This window comes from Otolemur garnettii, unplaced genomic scaffold, assembly GCF_000181295.1.
Source record: "Otolemur garnettii isolate 467f Iridium unplaced genomic scaffold, OtoGar3 scaffold00044, whole genome shotgun sequence".
In the NCBI taxonomy this organism is placed as follows: domain Eukaryota; kingdom Metazoa; phylum Chordata; class Mammalia; order Primates; family Galagidae; genus Otolemur; species Otolemur garnettii.
The window spans coordinates 7360369-7384381 of record NW_003852439.1 but is presented as its reverse complement, the minus strand read 5'-3'; the positions used below and the strand labels follow the sequence as shown (position 1 = coordinate 7384381).

The 24013-nt window shown below is 57.6% G+C and overlaps 1 protein-coding gene across 1 annotated transcript in view; it reads right to left on the bottom strand.

Moving 5' to 3' along the window:
• CACNA1H (calcium voltage-gated channel subunit alpha1 H) overlaps positions 1–24013 on the bottom strand; it is a 60795-nt gene that overhangs the window by 21967 nt on the left and 14815 nt on the right. The window contains exons 3-5 of the mRNA XM_003790762.2: positions 1356–1467; positions 1145–1278; positions 624–721 (exon numbers count right to left, since the gene is read on the bottom strand). Of these exons, the coding sequence (XP_003790810.1) occupies positions 624–721; positions 1145–1278; positions 1356–1467 (344 nt within the window). The remainder of the gene's footprint in view (positions 1–623; positions 722–1144; positions 1279–1355; positions 1468–24013) is intronic.

The window sequence follows — 24013 nt, the reverse complement described above, 5'->3', positions numbered from 1 at the left end:
GTAGGTAGGTCTGTTACAAGACAAGCCCTGAGCACCAAGGCCATCCAGGTCAAGCAGCCATTAAGGCTGTATATATACTCACACATGCATAAGTGTGCACATATCCATTACATTGCACACTAGGAATGGAGCAGCTGAGCTCAACCATAGCACTGAACACTTTGAAGGAAGATCCCAAACCATCTGCTGGCATAGGTGGATGACCTATGTTTGGACAGGCTATTTCCTGAATGCTTTCCTCACATGTAGACACACATAGCAGGTCCTCTCTAACTGGGCCACAATGGGATAGGCCAGACAGCAAAGCCACCAGGGATCTGCTCAGACCTCAGCCCTTACCCAAGATACCAGGCAGATGAGGAACCCGAGGTTCTTAGTGGCCCCTGTCACTCACACAATGGGAGTCAGGACCTTGTGAACCCTGACTACCCCCAAGCTAACCAGTCAGCTTGATCTATTTCAGTGAAAAAGTGACAATTCCTGCAGGGCCCATGGCAAGTAGCAGTGCTGGAGCCCAGGATCCACCAAGATCTGTGATCCAGGGAGCTCTGATGAGGGCTCCAGAGGGCTGACAGGCCATCAAGCTTGTCTGCCTCAAGCTGGGGCAGGGTTGGGTTGCTTACTGGGTACACGGTTGATGGCCCGAAGGGGTCGCAGCACACGCACGGTCCGGATGGCGGAGAGGCTCACATTGTGTCCATCCAGAGAGTATTCCATCATGCTGAGAAAGAGACAGAGCAGGAGGCAGCTCAGTGGGTAGGTCAGGGTATAGGGGGATCTATAGCCACAACACTCTCCATGACAGCTACCCACCAGCCTGTCAGGTGGCCATATCCCTGAAGGCCTCCTAGACTGGGGTGGGGTAGGAGGAGCACAACCCTGTCATCCATGGGAGGCCCCTCAGGACTCACAGGCCACCATTCTGTCTGGTTCTCATGTCCCTGCTGCTGGCACAGGTGGTAGCACTGACCTCCATTTATGTGCCAAACTTGTGGCTAGCAGGGAAGGTCTCCAGAATCCCTGATAGGTACCTGGGCTCCATCTGGACCTCTCCAGAACACACTTCCCATCTCTGCCTGGGTGGGGCACCCAATGGGTAGGGGCTTCTCACTCTGTCTGGATGGACAGGGCACAGGTGCCATACCCTGCCATGACGATGAAGAAGTCCAGCCTGTTCCAAGTGTCACCCAGGTAGCACTTCTGCCCGAAGAGACCGAGGGCGACCATCTTGATGGCCATCTCCACAGCGAAGAAGGCAAAGATGAAGTCGTCGAAGGCCTGATAGAAGGAGGGATCAGGGAGATGCTTGATTCCAGAAAGGCCAGCCTACCGCCCACCCCATCTGCCTTGCCTACCTCCAGGATGGCACAGCGCTCCGAGTGGCACTCAACATCCTCACAGGGTCGGAACATGCCCAGGGTTACGCAGTTGAGCATGATGACTAGCATACTGATGTGCTCGAACCATGTGCTGGTCCCGGCAGGTTAAGGACCACACAGGAGCAGGCCAGGACCTGTCCCCCATGCTCCCACTATGCCATACCCACAGGGCCTCCACCTGCTCATCCCTCAGCCAGCACACCCCTTGAGGGGATGTCCAACCTGGGTGGTAGGTAGCCTTGGTGCCCTGGGCCCTGCACCCAGCACAGCACCCTGTTTACCCTGAAGGTGGCCACCAGGTGGCGTGAGGGTTCCGCGCACAGCTGCTGTCTTGGGACAGTGTGTGAGGCATGGATGGGGTAGTGAGAGACACCAGGGGCACTGCCATTGGGATGGGGGCCAGGCTATGTGGGGAGCCCTCAAGCTGGGTGGCTGCAGGCCCCGTACCCTGCAGAGCTGAGAAGGCCCTGGAGCTAGGGGATGTGGGACATCTGACCTGCCACCCCCGCTTGGAATCCCTGTTCTGTCCGACATGTCTCCCCCTGGAGGCCTGGACTGGGCTTCCCATGGGCCTTCTTCCAGGCCGGAGACCAGCACCAGCCACCTGCCCTGACTGAACCAGGGAGGCCTGCGGGAGGCAGTGGATTAGAGTGACCTTTCTTAAAGAAGTCGGCATTTGTAAAACATCAGCTTCCCAGCAAACAGCCCCATAGCCCTCACCTTCCTGGACTCCTAGGAAGGGGACCCAGGAGGGTGACAAGGATTGACACCCAGCCCTCACAACTGGACTCGGGCCAGGGTTGGGGTCTCAGCTGCAGCATTTCCTGGCACATGACCTTGAGCAGGACATTGGCTTTATATCATGGCAGCAGCGCAGGAGCCCTGCCTGTGGCCATGCTGGACACTGTGTATGGCTCTGGAGATGGGGGTCTGGATGGCCCTAACTTTCAGAGGTGGTAAGTCAAGGGCGGCTGTCTGGCCAGGGACTGGGATGAGCCTGGGGAAGTTGGGTGCCTTTCAGTAGTGCCATCACCTGCAGGGCAGGCCTGGAGTCCCCCCCATGTGCACCCCCTCCTCAGAGGGACTCTGAAGCCCCTAGGCTCCTCCTCTTCCCACAAAGTCAGCCCCCCCCAACATTCCACTGCCCTGGCCTAGGGCTCACACAACAGAGCACTGGCCTTGAGGCCACTGATGTAATTACATGTTCCCGCCAAGAGCGTCATAATTACACTTAATGGGCTCAGCTCTAACAAGTGCCTCTGCTGTACCGTGGCTGGAAAAACAGCCATCAGCCTCCTGCTAAGGCAGCCGAAGACCAGGTCCTCCAGGCACCCCCATGCTGCCAGCTATCATGGCCCCTGTGGACCCCTCCCAGTCCAGCACTGGTCCCCTCCCCTGGGGCAGTGGGCCAGGGGAGGTTCAGCTACTGGTTGCACCACATGCCTGTGGCACACCCGTCCAGTGCCCAAGTGGGCAGAATGTGTCGGCTTGTTCACGGCTGTCAGGACAGGCCTCCTGTATTCTGTTCTTGCTTAGCTGGACAAGGAGGCCAGGGGGATGGGTGGGCAGGCTGTGTTCACCGGGTGGCCAAGGCTACACTATGGAAGCCCAGCAAGCAGTCCTGGGCCCCTTGGCCTCTCCCAGCCCCTGGCCCAGCACCAGCCTTAGGGGTACCAGCTGGCTGCTTCCTGCTGTCTGTGCACCTCCCAGGGCTATACTTTTCTGTGGTGAAGGGAATATTGCCTCTGGTTAAACAGAACAGGCACCTGGATGACCTGCCCGTATGAGGCAAATGCCTAGCCTTGCCTGCCAGAAAAGGACATGCTGCCCAGCAGAGGACAAGACCTGGCAGGGGACATCAGACCTAGTGGGCAGGTGTGCTTGGTGGCCTGAAACTCTGGGACTGGCTGGACCCTTGGTCCTGCAGGAGGCACCCCCCCCCCCGCCTTCCTTGACCCTCCTGCAGGGAGGTGGTGTAGCTCAACCTGGACCCTGGGGTCCAGCCTACTTCTGGAAGCAGGCCCCTATCTGTCTCCCAACAAGGGACCCTTCTCTGCCCATCTCTCCAAGCTCTCTGCCCACTCCCACACCAGCAAACATTCTACTACAGCAGGTGGGGTTCCAGCCCACCCTGGCTGCCCTCTAGCCCCTCAGTCTCCCAAGACTGAGACTCTCCTCCTGCTGTCTGCAGTCTGGTGCTTCATTTCCCTGGATATGCCTCCAAGTTCACACTCAGATCACCCCAGAGAACCCCCACAAGAATGCCCAGGCTGGAGCTGGACATGGGGGGGTCTACCGTGGAGTATCTCTGCAGTGCTTGCTCCTGGCTAGCTGGCCACAAGGTATCACAGCATCAGAGAGACCCCCCCTGCCCGCCCAGCCATCTCGAGACCATCAGCCAAGGCTAGATGAAGCATGGTCACCCTTGGCACTGGGTGGGCACTGACTTTTCGATCCTGGCCCAGACCCCTAGGTGGAGAGCCCAGTGAAACCATAGCCCACAACAGTGTAGAGAATAGTGTCTAGAGCTGGTCTGTGCCAGCACCCATGAGAGGCTGGCAGGGGTGGGTGGGGCCAGATGGAGACCAAAGTCCCCCCAGGAATTCCTCAAGGACAGCCTGGCTAGGGATCTGCAGGTCAGGGTCCTACCTCAACACCCTCTCTGCTAGGCTGCAGAGACTGTTCCAAACCTCGGCAGGTGGGCATGAGGGGCAGCCTGGAGAGGTAGGAGGTTCTTCCCCCACCTCTAGGACCATCTGGCTCTGGGAGGAGTCAGAGCCATGCACACTGCTGAGACCTTGAGCGGGCAGACCGAGGCTGGGCACCCTCTCGCTCTTTGTGCCAGTGACAACAGTAGCACAAGTCACCTGGAACCCACGTGCCTCACAGATGCCTGCTCATGCTGGCTGGGGACTAGAGGACGCTGGTGCACAGACATACTAAGAGCCTGCCTGAGTCCCAGTTTTAGTCTGCAGAGTCCCTGCCCAGGGTAAATCTTCTGCCCTCCCCCAGCACTCTGCTCCCATCAGAGCTGCAGCACTGGAAAGCACTCAAAGTTAGCACCCCAAAGTTAGTGAAGGCCCCCAACCTGACCCTGCTAACATGGCTCTGGGGGGGACAGTGCCAGAGGACTGGCTGGGGGGCTGCTGGAGACACAAACCCCCTGGGGGGCTGCTGGAGACACAAACAGGCACCACCACCCCTGGATCAGATGCTAGCCAGCCAGGTCTCCCTGCCTTGGGCAGGGGCTGCCAGAAAGTGCTGAGTTCCAGCATCTCACCTGGCTCTGCTAGGAGAGAGAGCAGCTGGCCGAAAGCCCATGTCCCACCCAGGCAGAGAGAGGCTTGATCAGTTCAGGGCCCTTGTGACTCACACCATCCCTGACCATGCTTCCAAGGGCAGCTGAGGGCAGGCAGTGCCAACCAGCTACATCACACAGGGCCTGCTGACTTCCAGAAGCTTAATTACACAGTTTCTGGGTTTTAATTAAAAATTCCTTTAGGTAATGAGCCAACTTCTACACATTAGAGTCAATGTCCACTGTAGGTCAGGAGGGGCCAGGTTGGCATGACTGGGAACAGGCAACGCTGGGAAGGGATCTGGCTGTCAGAGGGCAGCAGGGACAGTTGGGGCACAGCCAGAGCAGGGGCAGCAGCTCAGCGAGGGGGTCTCCGCCTTGGGGTTTCCCTTAGGGAGCCTCCACCAGGTCCCAGGGCATGGCCAGCAGCAAAGAACTCACCAGCTCATGCTCTGTGACCACTCTGGACCTTGGCCCATGACCTCAGTGATTCTCCCCTTATCTGATCAGGAGAGCCACAGGATGTCCTACAGCCTCCCAAGCCCTGGTGTCCTGCCTGTAGGGATACCTTGCAGGGTAGGCACCTACTAACCTGTCCCACCACCTTCATAGGCTGGGGACTCAAATGAGAAGTCCCAGAGAAATATGGAATGGGATTTCAGAGTCCCCTTTAGTGATGGTGTCCCGTCTGTTGAGGGACCCCTCAAAAACAGTAGCTCACTTCAGCTCCCACACAGTCCATTGTGTGGCTGCCACCTCTGCTCCCCTTCTCACATCTAAAGGGTTGGGCCCCCCAGCCAGCAACCAGCCTTTCGAAAGCTGATCTGGGCTCGGCACCTGTGGCTCAAGTGGCTAAGGCGCCAGCCACATACACCTAAGGTGATGGGTTCTAATCCAGCCCGGGCCCGCCAAACAACAATGATGGCTGCTGCCAACCAAAAAATAGCCAGGCGTTGTGGTGGGCGCCTGTGGTCCCAGCTGCTTGGGAGGCGGAGGCAGGAGACTCGCTTGAGCCCAGGATTTGGAGGTTGCTGTGAGCTGTGATGCCAAGGCACTCTACCCAGGGAGACAGCTTGAGGCTCTGTCACAAAAAAAAAGGAAAGCTGATCTGGCCTGGGGAGCCCTCAGTCCCCTTAGGGGCCTAGAACAAAGGCAGTACCCAGCCCTCCTTCTATGTGAGGGAACCCCCTTCCCGTGCAGCCTCTGCAGGGCAGCTAGGGTGCTTTCCAAGGGGATCTTCTGCAGTGCACCTAAATGCTGCCCAGTAGGCCAGGAGGAAGCCAGCAGGACAGCTGTAGTGGTGACAGGCACTGTCCATGGTGCTGAAGCGCTGTCCTACCCAGAGCCTGTTCTGGGTAAGTTGGGGCAGGTCAGCGGGGCTGGGGAATGGGAGCCAGCCTGGGAGCAGACATGGTACCACTGGAAGCCTCCATCAGTTCACCCTTTCTCACCTGGGGGAGTCAGAAAGCAAATGATGTAAATGCCCTGCTTTGCCTGGATCCCAGATCATTAAGGAAGAGCACTTTAAAGATATCCACTGGCCACACCTGGGGGCACCAAAGACAGTCATTTGTGTGGAGGAGACACTTTATCTGGTGGCAACATACTGGGAATGGGCACCCCAGGAAGCTGCTATCACCTCTGTGCTGAAGATGCTGCAGAACAGAGATGGCTGGGAGCCAGGGCCATCCAGCAATGACAAGGGCTGTGCACCCCCTGCAACAGTGCTTGCTGGGCCCCCAAGATGCTGTGAGACCTCACTTCCCAGTGATGGGATTTCTAGGGGCCTGGGTCAGGGCAGGGTCCTCACAGAGGTTATATGGTACAGGACAGTGTGGCCCAAAGAACATCTGGATCCGAAACCTCCTGGTAAACATGGGCTGGCTCAGGTATGTGGGCCAGGCCTCCCCCACCCTCCTGAGAGACTGACCCTGACTCCTCCTGTACCCACCTTCACTCTGAGTCTGTTTACCCATGTGCACCATGGGGCTATTGGCACTCTGACCCTCAGAAACTGAGGGACTCATGCTAACCTACTGTAGGGTGACCAATAGGTCTCAGCCCCACCCTTTCCTTGCTGGCCTGGGACCACCACATTCTTACCACAGGGACCTCTATGTTTGAGGGCAAAAGGTCAGGACAGAATGGAAATTCCTACAGAGGAATGAGGGGGATGCAGTGTACCTACCAAGGGTGAGGGGCATGGTCTCTAGACAGAGGCTGTACTACCCCTCCTCTATGGTCAGAATGGCCCCCAGGCAGGGCATAAGGACAAGGCTCTGGGGATCCCAGGCTGAGCTCCACACTGGGCTGCATCATGAAATCAGGGATGAAGGCCACAAAGCTCTGCCGCCACCAGAGGATTAGAAGCCCTGCTGCCCCAGCCCCTGCTGTTCCCCAGAGCAATCTGCTTGGCAGGCTAAGCTCCATTAGGCCAAATCTGGAACATCTGGGCCTGAGTATCCACAAACATGGCAGGAGGCCAGCAGGGTGGGCACCAGTAGCTGGGTATAGGGTGCTTATAGGGAGGAGCCAGAGCCCCCTCTCAGGACCCCACATCCCCACAGGGCACTGACTGAGCTGCTCTCCAGTACATGCTCCCCTCTCTGTGGGGGCCCCTGGATGGGCAGACCCCACCCTGCCCTGGACTGGGGCCACCTCCCTCCCCACTCTCATTCTCTCCAGCACTCAACCTTACTTTATGGACTTGTCAAGGAGAAAAGCCATGCTTAATCACCAGGGCATGAGGCCCACCCTAAGTGGCTCCAGCCACCTTTGCTAGAGGTAGAAGAGTAGCTCCAGGCTCTGTATCAAATGGCCCACAAGAGGCAGAGATGGCCACAGCCCCTGGGACTCAGTGGACATCAAGGGAGACCCTTTGGGGACAGGCCACCTCTCAGGGCAGTGACACAGATCTCCACCCTTCACCCACCATCCCTACAACCAGCTGCTCCAAGGCACCTGTCGAGAGGACTGAGCACCCTGACATCTGTCTCAACAAGGCGCCTGAGAAAAAGTTAATCAGCATGTCCCCATCTGCATGGGCACACGGCCAGGGAGCACTGTGAGGCCACTCACGAGGGCACCCAGCCTCATTTATGAAGAAGACCAATGGGCAAACTCCGAGTTTGCACATAGGAATTCTGTGTGAACTGTGTGTGTGTATTTGGTGGGGTTGGTCCTCAGGGTACAGGGCAGCCAGGGAGCTAGTCGAGGAGCCAGGGCCTGTGTGGTCAGGTGGGCTGGGCGCCCTGCCTCCTGGGCTGCACAGTGGCTCTAGCTGCCACCAACATCAGGGATGCCCTTGGCTGGGCCCAGAGTATGGATGCTCCCTGGCCACCAGCTTGCCAAGTGGAGGGAGTGTCCATACTACCTTGCCCCAACTCCTGGAGCAGCCTCTTCCTGGGGACCTGGTGTCTCCACCACCTGGGAGACATCCCGAGAGTGGTGCATTTTTACACAAAACACCATAAAGGAGACGGAGGGACCCACAGCAGCTCCCACCTGTGCACATTGTCCACCCTTTTGTTCAGGGACACCGCCCTCCTGGGCTTTCCTGAGCACCTCCAGGAAACCCCCATGAGGGGCTGGGCAGTCTGGCAAGACCCTCTGTGGATGGCCAGTTCTGCTTGGGACTGGGTAGCTACTGGCAGCACCTACAGATGCCATGAGCCCAGTTACCACCCGTGCGAGACCATGAGTGAGCAGTCTGGCAACTCCTCCAAAAGTTGAACAGAGTTCCTGTGTGGCCCCATGGCACCAACCACAGGCACACATCAAAGACACTGGGAACTGGTGCTCCTAACTGACAGTGTACCTGGGCCCAATGAGTAGCAGCTCAAATGTCCATCAACACACAAACAAACAAAACGGGTTCATCACATGATGAGATGTTAGCCCCCTAAAGAACAGAGCACCAAAACGTGCTAGGATGAGTGATCCCAGAAAACATGCTGCATGAAAGCAGCCAGTGCAGACACCATGTCACAGGATTCTGTGAAATATCTAGAACAGGCAAACCCAGGGACCAAAGAGAGATGAGAGCTGGGCTGGGAGAGTGAGAGCTAGCAGGTGAGGGCTTTCCTTTCAGGGTCATGCAAACACTCCAAAGGCAGACATTCTGAGTCCCCTAAACACCACTGAGTCATTCACTTTAAGAGTTAACTTCATGGGACTTGAGTCTCTCCTCAATCCCAATCACATCTGTGTGCTGGGCTTTTCATTTCATTTATTTATTATTAAATCATAGCTGTGTACATTAATGCAATCATGGGGTAGGTACAATGTACTGGTTTTATATACAATCTGAAAATATTTTCATCAAACTGGTTAAAACAGCCTTCACAGCACATCAGAGAAAGGCTTTTCATCTTAAATGACAATTGCCTCTCACTGGAGTCCTGAGGATGCCTGGCACACTCACTGAACACAGTTTGGACAGAGAACTAGAGACCTGGCACCTGGGTGGGTGCAGGTGGGGCCATCTCCTCTTCCATCCACAACACAGCCTCCCTGCAAGACACAGTGGCCTCCACTCTCCTGTAAGTTGCTCGCTGCATGGACGTCCTCCCTGCCCACCCCACGCCTGCCCCTAGCCAAAACCTGCGCCCCCCACCATGGGGTCCAGATGCCCATAAATAAGACACAGATGCCCAGGGGCCCTCCCGAGAGCTTCAGGGAACAAGGGTGAGGGCCTGGGCTGGGCCGCAGCACATTCCCAGTAGGTGAGAGTTGCAGGAGAGTCCAGACTGTGGATGCCTACAAAGGCTAACAGCAGGGGCACAAGGGGACTGAAGCCACACCATCTTCCTGAAGTTCCAGTCAGCCCTGTCCTGCCCAGTGCCTAGCCTCGTGTCCCATGTTAATGACTACCACAGGCTCCTATCTCTCCCTTTGTCAACAATGCCCCAAACCATCAAGGACTCATGCCAGCTGGAGCTTTGGGCAGTCTAGTAGGGGTCACCATTGTGATAACCTGGAGGGGGTCCCTGGGAGCCTGGACTGACTCAACACCTGAGGCAAGGAAGGATTCTTCAACCAGGGTTAAGCACTGAGAGTGTGGACCCCACCTGCACCCTGGGGGCGTGGGCTGGAGTTCCACCTTGTGGTTGGTGGGCCCTGAGGGTCCAGCAGAGCCCTTTTGGCCCTGACTCTCCTGCCCCCGGCCTGCCATGAAGCACCAGAGCAGGTGCATAGCTGTGTAGGGCACACATATCTTCCCTGGTGGCTAAGGACAATTACTCCACAAGCATCCTCAGTTAATTAATTGATTAGAAAGATAATTAATTAAGGCTTCCTCTACAGTTATGCAGCCCATTCTAGGGCTAAATGTTGGCAGATTTGGGGGTCTCCTAGCAGTAAGATGGGAGAGAGATCCCTGCCCTCTCGCTGGGAGGCAGCAAGCCAGATTACAGGCACACATATGTACATGAACATGCATGTGCTCATGCATACTCACCCTGTCTGGGTCAGCACTGGGATAGTCCTAGGGGGCCCAGATGCCCTGACCTCACTTCTCAGCCTCCTGTGCTGGGCTGGCAGGCCACCCTACTCCTGCTGACCCCACCCTCAGCAAGGCCACCCATGCATCCTGGCAGACCTATCCATCTTTGGGCCCTCCTGAACCCAGGGATTGGCCTCCCATTCTCTCCCCACCACCTTCGGCACTGCTCATGCCCAGCCCCACCTATCAGAGTGGACACCCCTCTGCAGACAGCACCACCGCCCATTGCCCTCCAGATATCTTGCCTTCCCACTCGTGCTGCCCACAGCATCCTGCTCAAAACCCTGCAGGAGCTGCCTAGTGTCCCTGATGCAAGGTCCAGACCCCTTGGCTTATTCCCCTCCCTCCCGGGGACCCACCCCTTCCCCAGCAAGCTGGAAGTGCTCATACTGGGGCCCGGTGCCTGGCAGGTCTGGATCTCAATGCATAGGTCTGCCATGCTGGGGACTTAATTGGACCAAAGGGGTCTCCAGGGCCATGCCACCCAAGGAGGTGCTGGAAAGAAGCTGTGCCCATACAATATTCTGAGGGGCAGGTGGGTGTGCCAGGCTGGAGGAGCAAGGAGAGAATGCTGGGCTAGGCACTGGCCTGGCACAAGCCTTGCCACAGAAGCAGGCAGCAGAGCTCCCAAAAGGGGCTGAGCAGAGCTTTGCCACTCCATAGTCACTAAACCCCTGGGCTTCCATGGGCTCCTCTGGCTCCTCTAAGCTGAGACCAGCCTCTCAGCCTGCCTCCTTTGGGATGGGGAAAGGGCTGGCCCACCACCATGACCCACTGATGTGGTGGGGCCCTGACCCTCGTGCCCCCCCAGGACTCAGAGCAAAACCAGTTACCCAGACCCTCTGGGCCACCCACGCCCAGCATAGCCCTAGGCAGCACTGTGTCCCCAGTTCCATGTTGGGTAAGGGCTGGAGATTCCCTTTAAAGTCAGGGGAGAGCCAGCTAGGGGCCCCTGGCTTGCTCACCCCTCTGGCAAGGGGTGAGGGGCCTCAGGAGCTGTGGCCTCTCCTAGTCTCTGTCCTTATTCTTGCCCACCAACCCTTCCTAGCTGAGTCTCTGCTCCAAACTCTCACTCTAGCCAGACCCCTGAGGTGGGCGCCCTCTTCTGCTCATGGTCCAGCCCAGGGAACGTGGCTGGGAGCCAGGAGCCGGCAGCCTGGGCTTGCGTGACTGGCCGGTGGGGGCGGGGGCAGAGAGCTGGCCAAACATGGAGCTGTTTGTTCTCCAGCAGGAGCTAGGTCACGTGGGGGTGCTGGGGGCTGGACTGCCGTGGGAGAGTACCTCCCCTGAAGTCCTGGTTGCTAGAGCCCACCCCACACTGCAGCCCCCATCTGAGGGGATCAGGGATCATCACTGAGCAGACAGCTTCGGCTGCTGGAACATTCCTTCTCATCTCAGAGTGTCTGCCTGTGCCAGCAGCCCCTGGACACTTGAGCCCCAAAGGCCTCCACCCGCCTTTCTAAGCAGCCTCTATGTCTTCATCCACTCTGCCCACCCCGCCCCACACACCAGAGCCCGGCACACTGAACTCAGTGCATGGGCTTGCTGTGGACACGTAGTATCCATTGTCACAGGGGTACAGGGCATGTAGCCCTGTTATGCTCCAGCCAGGCAGGGACCCAGCCAGCTGGGGGCTGGGTGGCACACAGCAGCCAGGGCTGTGCCCCAGAATACCAGCATAAGCATGTACACAATCTAGGTGGCGCCTGTGCTGTGTGTGTGTACACTGTGGGGAGGGGGCACACTCCCCACAACTAACAGGTATCCATGTGTGTACATGGACACACGTGTACCCACACATGCACACAGGTGAACACACACACTTCTGTTGCTTTGAGATGACAGCCAACAACCCCCACTTCTACATCTGAAGGCAAGGGTGGCTCTCATGGCCATCCTGGGGCCTGAGCACATGCCCAAAGCTCCCTGTAATTGTGCACAATTTAAAAAGCACGCTAATTAGGAAGAGTGCTGATGTCTTTACTTAGCCCTTAATAAGGAGCTTGATTTGGAAAGTTTCCAAGGCATAATTGAGTGGAAAAGTGCCCCCCGCCCCTATGGTCACTGAGCGTATGGGAAGCTTGGCAGCACAGGCAGGAAGCCCCACCAAGGCCCCATCAGACACTAGGTGGCAATGCCCTCAAGCATCTGGGGGCCCACAGTCACCAGGTATGCTCCTGCCTGCAGGTGGGGCAGCCCCAGCCTTGCTTCTCTTCCACATTCCCAGACTCTCCTGGCCGATGTCCATGCCATGGCCCTGGCTTAGCTCCTACTAGGTATGGCCTGGGGCTCAGGAACTGCTCCCAGGACAGGGACTCCCCCTCAAGGCTGGCTTTGCCCTGGGTCTTAGCCTGGCCAGGTGAGATCTTCCCAGCCTCTCCCCTACCAGTCCTGGTCCCCTGTTGGGGAGCTCTGCATACCCAGAGCCTGGAAGGGAAAGGCATGTGCAGAGGGAACAAAGCCAGGAGGGACCCTAGGGAAGATGACCGCTTGCCTGCTGTGGGGCCTGCTCCGGGTTGGAATTCTCCAGGCCAGAAATAACTGCCTCAGCCACTGCACAGCTGCCATGGCCCAAATTAGCGACCCTGGGGGACTAGAAGCTACTTCCATGGGAACGTGGCCTGCAGCTCCACCTTCTGGGTCTGGCCAGGAAGCCAGTGGGAGGCAGCACCACAGCTCCTTCCTGCAAGAATGGGGTGAGCCCATCCCCGGCCTCAGCAGTGTCTGCTCCTAGGGGTCCAGGGCAGGGCATCCAGGGGCACACCGGGCCGACCTTCCCCAGGGGCCTCCTTTTAGGGGCCATAGGCAGCCTAGGCCCTACCTTGATCTTGCACCATTTCCTCCATCCTACTCCACACCCCAGGAAAGCTAAGGCCCCTCCCCTCCCAACGGGAGTTCCTGAGGACAGACCCTTCCTCAGGGCCCCCTTGCCCCAGTGGTCTCGCCTGTGACTACCGATCCCTGCTCAGGGTTCAGAAGCTGCAGCCATGAGTGAGCTTTCCTTGGGGGAACTTAGGACCCCAGGTCCAGAGCTAAGGCACCTAGCTACCCTCCTCCCCCAGCACAGCAGCTCAACTTTATTCAGCCCTCCAGCAGGTGCCACTGGTGGTTTCAACCTGTGTGTGAAAACCCAGCTTACACCTGTGATACCACAGTGGCACTGTGTGTTCACACACAAGAGCCCAGTTCCTCACTACCCAGGGCCCAAATGACAGTGCAGCACCGCACTAGGGCTGTCTGCATATAGACGGCCTGCGCCCCACAGACTGGCTTCCCCACAGCGTTGCCTGGCAACTAGGTGTTTATTCAAAAAGAAGGAAGTAGAGGCCTCCCGCTGCCGCCTGTGCTCTCCCACGCGGGTGGCCACGGCAGGGCCAGCAGGGCCGCCGACCAGGGTGGAACAGAGGGTGACCCAGAGCCCCCATGTCTAGCCCCCACCCACAGAGCCACCAGCCACTCCACCCTGGCCCCAGAAGACGCTAAATAAAAACACAGTCCCCCAGTCAGAGCCAGCTCAGGGGCCCAGGACATGGTGTTCTGATGACTTGACTTCCCAGGTTTGGGGAACAGCATGTAGGGAGGGCAGAACCTCACACCAGCCCAGGGGATTCTTCCAGGCTTGCTCCCCTTCCAGCCCGGCGCCCATTGGCCCCTCTTCTCCTAATCTACAGATTCTCTGTGGCCTGGCAGGAAAATGGTAGAGCGGGAGGCAGGGGGGCTTCACTGCTACCTGGTCATCCCATATCCTCATGCCATGGCTACTCCCTCAACCTCTGCAACTCAGTCGGGATAGGGCATCAGGGCCAAACCTACCCCAGGAGCTCCTGGTGGTGGGCTGAGCCAGGACAGGCCAGCACAGGGAGGCACCCAGGATGGCATGGCCCTGGGGAACGCATACCAGTCTATCTGGGCAGAGCACCACGGCCAGCCACCTGGGGTCAGCTTAGGTGAGGGGACATCAAGGGGTAGTACGGGGGTCCCCAAGGGTGGGAAGGGGCGCCTGGGGGACTATGGGCACCTCCCTCTTGACCCCAGAGGCCACCCTAGCTTTAGAGGCATCCAGCCACTGGCCCCATTATTAATAGCAGTGATGTTTAGAAAGGATGGCCGGACTGTCAGAAAGTTGGATTTCAAAGGGAAACTGGATAAATTTGACTCCCAGAGTCTACTGCCCCTCTAGGCATGTCCCCTGAAGCCCTGGCCTCGGTACCTGACCCTGACATTTGTGTGTTATGGTGGGTGGCTTGTCCTCGTCCTTGGTGACGCTGCTTAAAGCTCAGTGTGAGGGCCCTCCCTGAGTGCAGCCAGGGACAGGCGTCTAGCTGAGGCTTGCTCTGCTGTCCTGTGCAGTAGGCCTGGGCCAGGCCAGGGCTAGCTGGCAGCTCATAGCCACATGTACCTCCCTCACATTTGAAGAAGGTCTTGGACGAGCCAGTGAGGGGGGTGGGGAGTGAGGGCCCCTTGGTGTCTGGTACAGGGCAAGACCTGTGTGGGAGTCTCAGATGGCTCAGGCAACAGTGACAAAGACCCCACAAGCAGAACAGCTTGTGAACAGTAGCTATTTGCTCCCTACAGTCTGGAAAGCCAAAGTCCCAGGTCAGGGTGTCACAGGTTGGGCTCCGGAGAGGCCTCCATCTGGGTGCAGATGCTGACTTCTTCCTGTGTCCCCCTCTGGTGAGGGCTAGAAGATCTCCAGGAGTCCTTTTCTAAGGGTGCTAATCCCATTCACAAGAGCCCCACCCTCATGACCTCACCTAATCCAAATCACCTCTAGAAGGTTTCACCCCTCTGTCACACTGTGGGGTCTCAGGGATGTGGGCCACAAACATCCAGCCTGACCACAGGCTCCCAACACCTCCCTGCTATGCCACTCCCTCTCCCTGTGGACCCCTCCCATGAGCTATCCCTACTTTCCCTGTCCTTCAGATCTGTATCTGGGAGTTTAGAGAACGAGGTCTGAAGTGAGATTTTGACATGGGCTCCACCCCACCTGACTGGTGTCCTCCCAAGAAAAGATGAGGACACAGATGCACACAAAGATGACCCCGTGAAGACACAGGAAGGTGACAGCATCAGCAAGACAAGGAGACCTACTTCCCACCTCTGGGAGTTGAGTGGCTTGGCCTCTGAGGTTTGGGTGGCTTGCTGTGGTGCTTTGCCTGTGCCAGCTAGTCCTGGCTCAGCCCCAGCTGGGAGCTCCTGGGGCGGATTTGGCCACGACACCCTGTCCCTGCCCAGCTCCAGAAGTCAGGGCTGTCTCAGGGCGTGTGGCTCATGGGGACATCAAGAGTCTGCACTGGACAGGCCCCAGGTACCTGTAAACACCCTAAACTCAGTGTCCCTTGTCCCCTGGAGATTCCATGGCCAGGGGACCCTGTTCCCACAGCTGCTCCCACAGCTGTCCCCAGGCTGGAGACACCTGCCTGTGCACAGACCCCATCCTAGGCCCCCCACAGTGGTCTGGGGTGCAGTGTACTCCCTTACCCTCCCCACCAGCACTCAGGAGCTGAGCTAGCTCTGCAGCTCACCTAGATCACACACATGAGGCAGGCTTGGGGTGCCTAGGGGCAGCCTACCCCTGTACTGACTCCCCTCCCTGCTCTGAGCCTCCAGTCCCACAGATGCCCCCCACCCCCAATAGAACTTTGTCGAGGCTCTCAGCACCAATAGTCAGGAAGGCTCCAGCACAAATATCTCAACCGCAGTCTTTGCATTTAATTGGCTAAAATTTTTAAGTCCAGAGCCCAGTTAGGCCAGCTAGCCAGTGAGCCAGCTGGCAGAACACACTGGAAAGGTGCCTTGGGAAAGCTGCAGCCCTAGGCCAGACAACAGAGCCCAGGATGCTGGATGGTGATGCTGGGGGCCTGGTTGGAGGGACAGGGGCCAAGCCATTGACACACATCCTGCTGATGTGACCCCTGCAACATGCCCAGCAAGCTGTTCCCCCTCCTCTCCCCAGCATTGCCCACCTGCCTTCCTGCCCTCCTGCCTTGGGAGGCTCCCACTCAGCCTCCCTCAGCCATTCAGAGAATTGACTGTACATTAGGGGCCACAGCAAGACCTCAGACACAAGGGTAGGTGGATGGGGCAGGGATCCACATGCATTATACCCAAGGGGAGCTGGTTGAGGCAGGTGGGAGGCCTGGACAGGTGGTGCTTTGGCCCTGAAAGATGGGGCCTCTGGCTCCTGGGATGCGTCCCTGCCCATGCCAGGACTCTGCTATGGGAGAAGGATGGGGTACAGACAGGGCAGCAGGGAATCCTTGGATCCTATGCAACCGGCTCCCAAGCCCATCTGGCCTCCTGGCGCACCTCCATAATGCAAACCCACCAAACAGCCCCATGGGGGCCAAGAGGCCCTTCTTAGAACACATCAGAAGGCCCCTGCTCACAGTAAGGCTTCTTTGGTAGGTACACTCATGCATACAGTATGACTATGGACATAAATTTGGATACACAGTAGGGCCTTGTCCCTCATGAGAAGAGGAACACGCATGCACGCATGCATGCATGCATGCACACACATATACACACACTGGCTGTGCATACAGCAGGCCCCCAATGCTAGGACCAGCCACTCAGCCAGCCTCACAGTCCCCTGAAGCCCCAGGCCCACCATGGAGCCAACAGCCACGCCTGGCTGGTAAGGATGGGGACACCTCCTTCTGGCCACTCGCCTGCCTGCCAGCCCGCTGACCGCAGACCTGGGCCCCAGGGAGTCTAGAGGCCGATTCACCCCTCCTGGCTATCCTCCAGCTGCCCGTGTCTGCATCGATCCCCTAATAACTCCATCCATTACATTGGAGTGGAATTCTTGGAAGCCGGCAGGAAAAGGAAAGCTTCTGTGAATTGTCTGAGTCATTTAAAAAAAACTAACAATGGGGCATTTCTCCCTTCCCCAACTCCGTGTTGTTCTGTGTTCTGTGAGGTGCTGGCTGCCTCTGCTGGGGGGGGGGGGAGGGACCAACAGACCTGAGTACCTTGGGGCCTTCCCTATGGGATGCAAAAGGGACACAACCCCTTGCTCTGCAGGCTAGGCTAGCCACTTCCCAGGTTCCCTGGCCAGGCCTGGCCCAGGAGGGCTTGGGGTGCCCACAGCTGGTGGCAGTGAGTGCTGGGAACCTCAGCCCTTTTCCTCTTGCACCCTCTGATGGGTTTCCCTAGATGTCCTGGCAGCCTCGGCAGCCCCCAGCCCTGTGATACCTTAAGACAAAGCCTCTCTACTCACTAAAGTTTTCTTCTTTTTTTTTTTTTTTTTTTTTTTGAGACAGAGCCTCAAGCTGTCCCCCTGGGCAGAGTGCCGTGGCATTACAGCTCACAGCAACCTCCAACTCCTGGGCTCAAGCGAGTCTCCTGCCTCCGCCTCCCAAGTAGCTGGGACCACAGGCGCCCGCCACAACGCCCGGCCATTTTTTTGGTTGCAGCCGTCATTGTTGTTTGGCGGGTCCGGGCTGGGGATTCGAACCCGCCACCTTAGGTGTACGTGGCTGGCGCCTTAGCCGGTTGAGCCATAGGCGCCGAGCCACTAAAGTTTTCTATTGTGGAAAATAGGACCATATTTCATATGAGAACATGTTACATCAACATATAAAGGGCTAATTATTTTTTAAGTTTCTTAGTTTTAAATACTAAAAAAGTAAAAGATAGAACCACATTATAGCAGAGGTTTCCTGGGGACTCAGTCACCCTGTGTGAGCAAGGAGGGTCCTGATAGTCACAGCTGAGAGCTGCTGGCTCCAGGGCTGGGCAGCTGCTGGTGGCCACCAGAAAACTCTCCTTTGGGTACTGGGCACATCCTTGCCCTTCAAAAAGCTTCCATACCCTGGAAAAGTATCCCGCACCATGGGGGCTCTGGTCTACCACTCCCCAGCAGCATGCTGCACCCCCGTGCCTTCAATGGGCCTTGCTCTGCTGTCAGGGCACCTCCTTGCTGCCCAGGACTTCAATTCACCCAGTTAACAACCACACCTCACCCCCAACATCAGGAGGTACCCATGCCTCCTGGCTCTCCTAGCCCCATGACACATGGAGCCGGGCCTGCAGCCTTTCATGTCCCTGGATCATTAGTCAAGGTCTGGCACAGGCTGGGCCAGTCCTGACAGCGGTGCCCAGGCCAAGTGTAGATTCAGCTGACAGCAGAGGGAAAAAGCCAGTAGTCTGCAGATCTCAAAGAAGCCCTCTGGGGGCACCCAGCAGCCGACCCCAGCCCCTGCTCAGGCACAACAGCCTGACAGGCTGAGATTCTAAATGGAGAAGTTATGTAAGCTGCTGCCTGGCTGCCCACAAGAAGGGGGCCCCCAGCCTGGCCCCACATGTGTACCTGCTGGACAGAGTGTGGCTCCCTGTCCCTGAGGCTGCAGGAAGCCAGTTCTGAAGAAACTGGCCACCTTAGTAACAAATGGTTTAACTAGGGGATCCCAGAATTGCCATTAAGAACCAGCACAGTGGGCAGCGCAGGCAAGCAGGTTACCTGCTGTCCCCATGCCTCAGGCCTCCCACTGCAGAGCCAGGGCCACACGTGACTCAACATACACTTATGTGTGTCCTGCCCAGGGACACCACGGCCTCCCCAGGTTGGGGAGGGCCAGGCCTGATGTGGGATCCAGCAGCCCTGGAGCCACCGGCCCCACAAGGTGAGGGGCAGAAGGAGTACTAGATGTCCTTCCCACAAGGACACGTGAGGCCAAGGTGATGCGTCCGGGGAGGGGGGGATGCCCATCCCCCACTGTCCACCAGGCTGCAGGGGCACTGCCAGGCAGGAAGGACAAGGAAGAGCCATAGCCAAATGCCTTCTAGGTACAGCCACCCTTGCTGCTGGGCCTTCCCCACTTAGCATCATCCTAGCCACCCGGCTACTGCAGGCAAAGGCAAAGACATGCCAGAACCTGAGCTGGCACGGCCTGAGATGAAGCCCACATATATGGATACTTCCTACTGGCTCATCCAGCACTGGCTCTAGCAAGGACTTGGGAGGAGCAGGGTTGTACCAGGGATAAGCAGGGATCTGCACTGTTCACCCTGATAGTGTGTGAGGCTGACCCAGGACAGACCAAGGTGAGCAGCAGCAATGGAGCCAGGCCTGGGACAGTGGCAGCCCACCCAGGGGCCCAGGGACCACTGAAGGTGCTGATGGGCTGAAGAGGCATCAGGAGGGCCCAGGGTAGTCCTGGGGGCAAGGAGGAGTGGCCAGGGCATGATGGGAATGACACAAATGCTGCCAGAGTGGCTCTCAAGGACAAAAGCAGGCTTGTTGTCCCTCTGTTTTGGTGGCAGGTAAGAGAGTTCACTTCAGCCTGGGAAATAAACCTGCCACAGCCCTCCTCCTTACAGGTCTCAATTCAAACCACTTCCAGAAACTTCTACACTGCTTTTACCCACAGTGTGAGGGTCTATGCCATGATCTCTGTACCTTCCTATCTCTGAGAACACGGCTGCTGCCTAAGGAGCAAAGCTTCAAAGCCCTGGGGATATCCCACATCCTAGGCCTTTACCAGCTCTAGACCACAGGGTGGCTGCCCCAAGATGTCCACAAATATGGGGTCTTGGGTGGCATAGGGCCCAGTGGAGGCCTCAGCAGGGCAGGGAAGCACTAGGTGAGGGGGAGAGGCAAGGGCTCAGGAAGGACAAAGGCCAGGCCATGGGTCAGCACCAGGTGGACAGCACAAGGCTCAGCTGGCTGGGTCAGGCGTGCATAGGAGTGAGGGGAGGGGCAGGGAGGGACAGGGCCTGGGGTTCACCCCAGGTTAGTCCTTAGGTCACCCCTATACATCAGCTGCTAGGTTTCCTTAGAGACTTGATGGGGGCCAGCAGGCATGTGAGGGCATCAGGCTAAGCGCTTCCCCAACCTCCCTCCCCTACACACCTGTCATGGGAGCCACAAAGCCAGGGAGTAATGTGGGAACAATCTGTGACTTACAAACCACAGGACCAATCCAGCCCCCCAAACACAAGCAGAACATGCAGACCACATGCACGTGTCATCAGCCCTCAGTTCAGCTCCCACGACTCCGAAACTACCTCCCCAGAGGGTGTGTGCTGTGGGCCCAGGGGCATGTGGACTTGGCCAACATGATACCCAGCTCCAGCCTCCCTGGATCATTACATGCAGATGAAAGAAATATATTTTCTAATTAAAGTGGGAGAGACAGCATTGATCCTAAGATGGTTCTTAGTGCTCCTGTAGTGGCTGAGAGTAGTCCAGCCATCCCAGGCTCCACCCCTACCCTGTGTTCCTCTCTGACCCCAAGCCAATAGCTGAGTCTGCCCAAGGCTGCCAGATTCCTCCCCCTAGAACCCTGCTACACTGTGGCCTGCCGTGGCATGGCCTCAGGTCCTGTCCCAGGGAGAGGCCTGGGGAGGGGGTTGCCCCTCACAAAGAGGGCTCTGTTGTGAGAGGTGCCCAGCCAGCCTGGGGCAACTCCACCCCTGCAGTGAAGATGCCCCCAGGGCTGGCTGGGGTGGGCAGACCCTGCACCCACCCAGCAGCTGGCAGCACCAAGATGGGAGGCCACCCTGGGGGGCGGGAGGGCTCAGCCCACACTGTCTCTTCCCATTGGGCCTTCAGCTCTGCACATAAACAGTCTAAATTAGGAATTAAAACATTCCTAGGTCTCAAACAGCGGGCAGGCCATATTTCAAATGTACAGGGAGCTGCCCTGGACGCCCCAGGCCTGGGCCCCAACTTCCTAACACAATTCTGCAGCGTGCAGGGGCCAAAGATCTGGTGACAACAGGGGCCTGGCTCTGCTTACCCTGGGGCTGGGAGCAGCTTGGGAGGGGGTAGAGGAAGCCCTGGGACAAGCACCGGCCAGATGGCTCCCTCCAAAACCACCTGCCAAATCCTGCAATGGGCCAGGACCTTTCTGGTCCCAGAGAGGCTGCACAAGACCCTGGACTGAGGTGGGAGCATGGGCTGTGTGGCCCTGGGACCAGAAGACCCCCACCAAGAAGGAGGCCAGGAGATGTACACAGGTGTGGGGAGCCCTGGCCACAACCGGGGGCCACTGGGCAGGATGCCTCTGGTTGCACTCGGTCCTGCTCAGGAAGGGCCCCAACGCAGGAGCGGGACCCAAGTATCAGAGATTGGGAGGGGGTCTCCTGATTCCCAGACAGCAGGCAATAGGAGGTAGCAGGAGGTGCTGGGTAGGCCCTGAGGGACTGCTTCATATGGGGTACCTGGGCAGAGGGCCAGAGCAGAGGCTGGGGGGAGAGGGCAGCCTGGCAGGTGCTGAGGGCTGATCCACTTGGGGGCTAAGCTTGGGAGTCTCGACCCCTGCAGAGTCTACCAAGGCTGGGAGGGAGAGGAAGGAGATGCTTCCTAAGCTGTGAGGGGGTCTATTTTGGGGTGGGGTTGTTCTATCCCCTTCACTGACATCCTTGGGTTCTCAGCTATAGCCACAGTAGGGCTACTGAAGTATCTGGTAACTGTGGCTGAGATTTTCCAACTGACCACACAGCAGAGGCAGAGGAGGTGCAAAAGCCACTGGCTGGGCATGGGCCTTATGCACCTGTCCCTCTCAGGCTGCCACACCCCCAGCACAGGTCCAACCCAGCACCCAGCCAGAATAAGTCAACAGATCTATGTCCTAGGCTCAGGGACTCAAGGACAGACAGGGCCAAGGCCCTAGGTCTCAGTGACCTCACCACTGCACACCCTCACCCTGCAGCCCTGCTGGGAGGTGGGAAGACCACGTGTGGCCAGGCACACTCTGGAGCATGTGCCATGTGCCCTGCCATCTGGAACCTTCCTCTGCCTCCTGCTGCCATGAATCTGTATATTTACCAAGCACCCCAGAGACTGCACTCAGGCCCCAGGCAGAAGTACCCTCTTGGCACTGCCCCCAAACCCTACTGTGGGCAGACTTACCACAGACAGGCAGGGGACTCTCCAAAGCCCATGACTCTGGCCCCAGCCACCTGTAAACACCACCACCAGGTGGCCTCCCCCTCTCTGAAGCTGTTAGGTAAGCTTGTTCAGCAGTTGCTGAGGGACCAAGTGTCACCTCAGGGAGCCCTGTGTCAAGCTCTGGCTCCAAAGCTCACTAGTCAGGGAGTTTCAGAGTGGGATAGCTCTGAGGGCCCTGAAGGTGGGGAACAGGGCTGCCCTGGGATCCTCGTGGCAGAGGGTAGACCTGGGTAGGTGGCTACAGACAGCCTTCAGTGGGCCCTTCCCACTCAGGGACTCCCTTATGTCTCAGGCCCAGCCTAGAGCCATGCCCCAGAGAGTGGCCAGGCAGAAGGGGAATCTGCTTCAGATCTCCTCGCACCTGGGGCTTGCACAGCCTCACACGCACCCACCTCCCATGAGGAGACAGGGGACTGGATCCCTAGGCCTCTAAATGTCCAGCACAATGTGGTCTGGTCAAGGTGAGGGTAGAACAGAGACCATTGCAGGGTGTCCCCTCCATGTCTCCCACTGACTGCATAGGGCCTCTTAAGTCACCATCACCTCTCCACCTCCATGCCCTGGGAGTCCTAGTCCATCAGGGGTACAGGTGCCCCCACTCCAAACACATCTCTGGGCCAGTCATTGTGGATCCACACAAAACCTGCTCCCACATAGGCTGGGGGCAGACAAGGTATGGATGACAGCCCTGGGTCAAGCTGCCCTCCAGCAGAGCCCCAGGCATCGGGGGAACCCTCCTGCTAGCAGGACTCCCAATACACAGCCTTCGGCATCTCCCCTGCTTTCTGCATCTGGGGGACCCCACAAGTGGCCTCTAGAGGAGAGGTGGACGTGGCCTGAGAAGCCAGGGAGGACCTCTGGGACTCTAAGCAGGAGCAGCCTTGAACCCGTAAATTGCTTTATATAATACGGGCAGCGGCACCTCCCCGCCAAGGCTGGCTGGGGATTAGCGACAGGCATTACCATGGCAACCCCATTAGTCGAAACCTGTCGTGGCTCAGCACAGCTCTGGCCGTCCTCACTCAGCAAAGGTAAAGGAAACCCCAGAGATTTATTAGCAACAGGTTCCCATGGCAACCTCACCAAGCTCATTAATAATTTTTTTTTATTCCAAGTGTGGGTGTTGAATTCTCCAGAGAATGGATGCGAGCAAACACACGCGCCAGCCTCTCCCACCTGCAGCCTGGGTGCCTGCTCCCACCCAGTAGCTGGGGCCCTGGCATCTGTACCGGCCACACCTGTGTGCCAGGACTCTTGGAAGGGCCACTCAACCTGGCAAGTGGCCTTTAAGATACTTCTTCTAGACCCACTGGGCAAGGGCTTCCTACCCCATAGGGAAAACTCTGGGGTGTCTGCAAGGAGGGGGAGCTGCAGTCTCAGGCCTGGGGGGGTTGCCAAAGCTAGTGCAGAGCCCCTGGTCAGAAACCCAAGTCAGGTGGGAGAGGTTAGCGGTCACCAAGTAGGCATTGTGTGGGACGCAGCCTGGCAGTTCCTCAGATGACTGAACAGTTCCCACCTAACCCAGCAATTCCGCTCCTGGGTATGTACCCAGGACTGAAACCAAGTTTCAAACCAAACCTGGTTTAGGAGCATTCACAGTAGTGTTGGCAACAACAGTCAGTGGGTGGGCAGATATACGTCACATCATCCCCTCTGCTACAGCATCTTGTTCAACCACAGAAAGGACTGAAGCTCTGAAACACACTCACTACAACAAGGATGGACCTTAAAAACGTTCCACTCAGTGAGAGAATCCAGACACAAAGAGACTCGTGCTGTGTGATTCCATTTACAGGAAACAGGCAAATCCACAGAGAGAAAGCAGGTCAGCGGGAGAGGGCTGGGGAGTGACTTAATGGGCACAGGGTTTCCTTTTGGGGTGATGAAAATGTTCTGGAATTTACTGCAAGGGTAGTTACAGAACTATG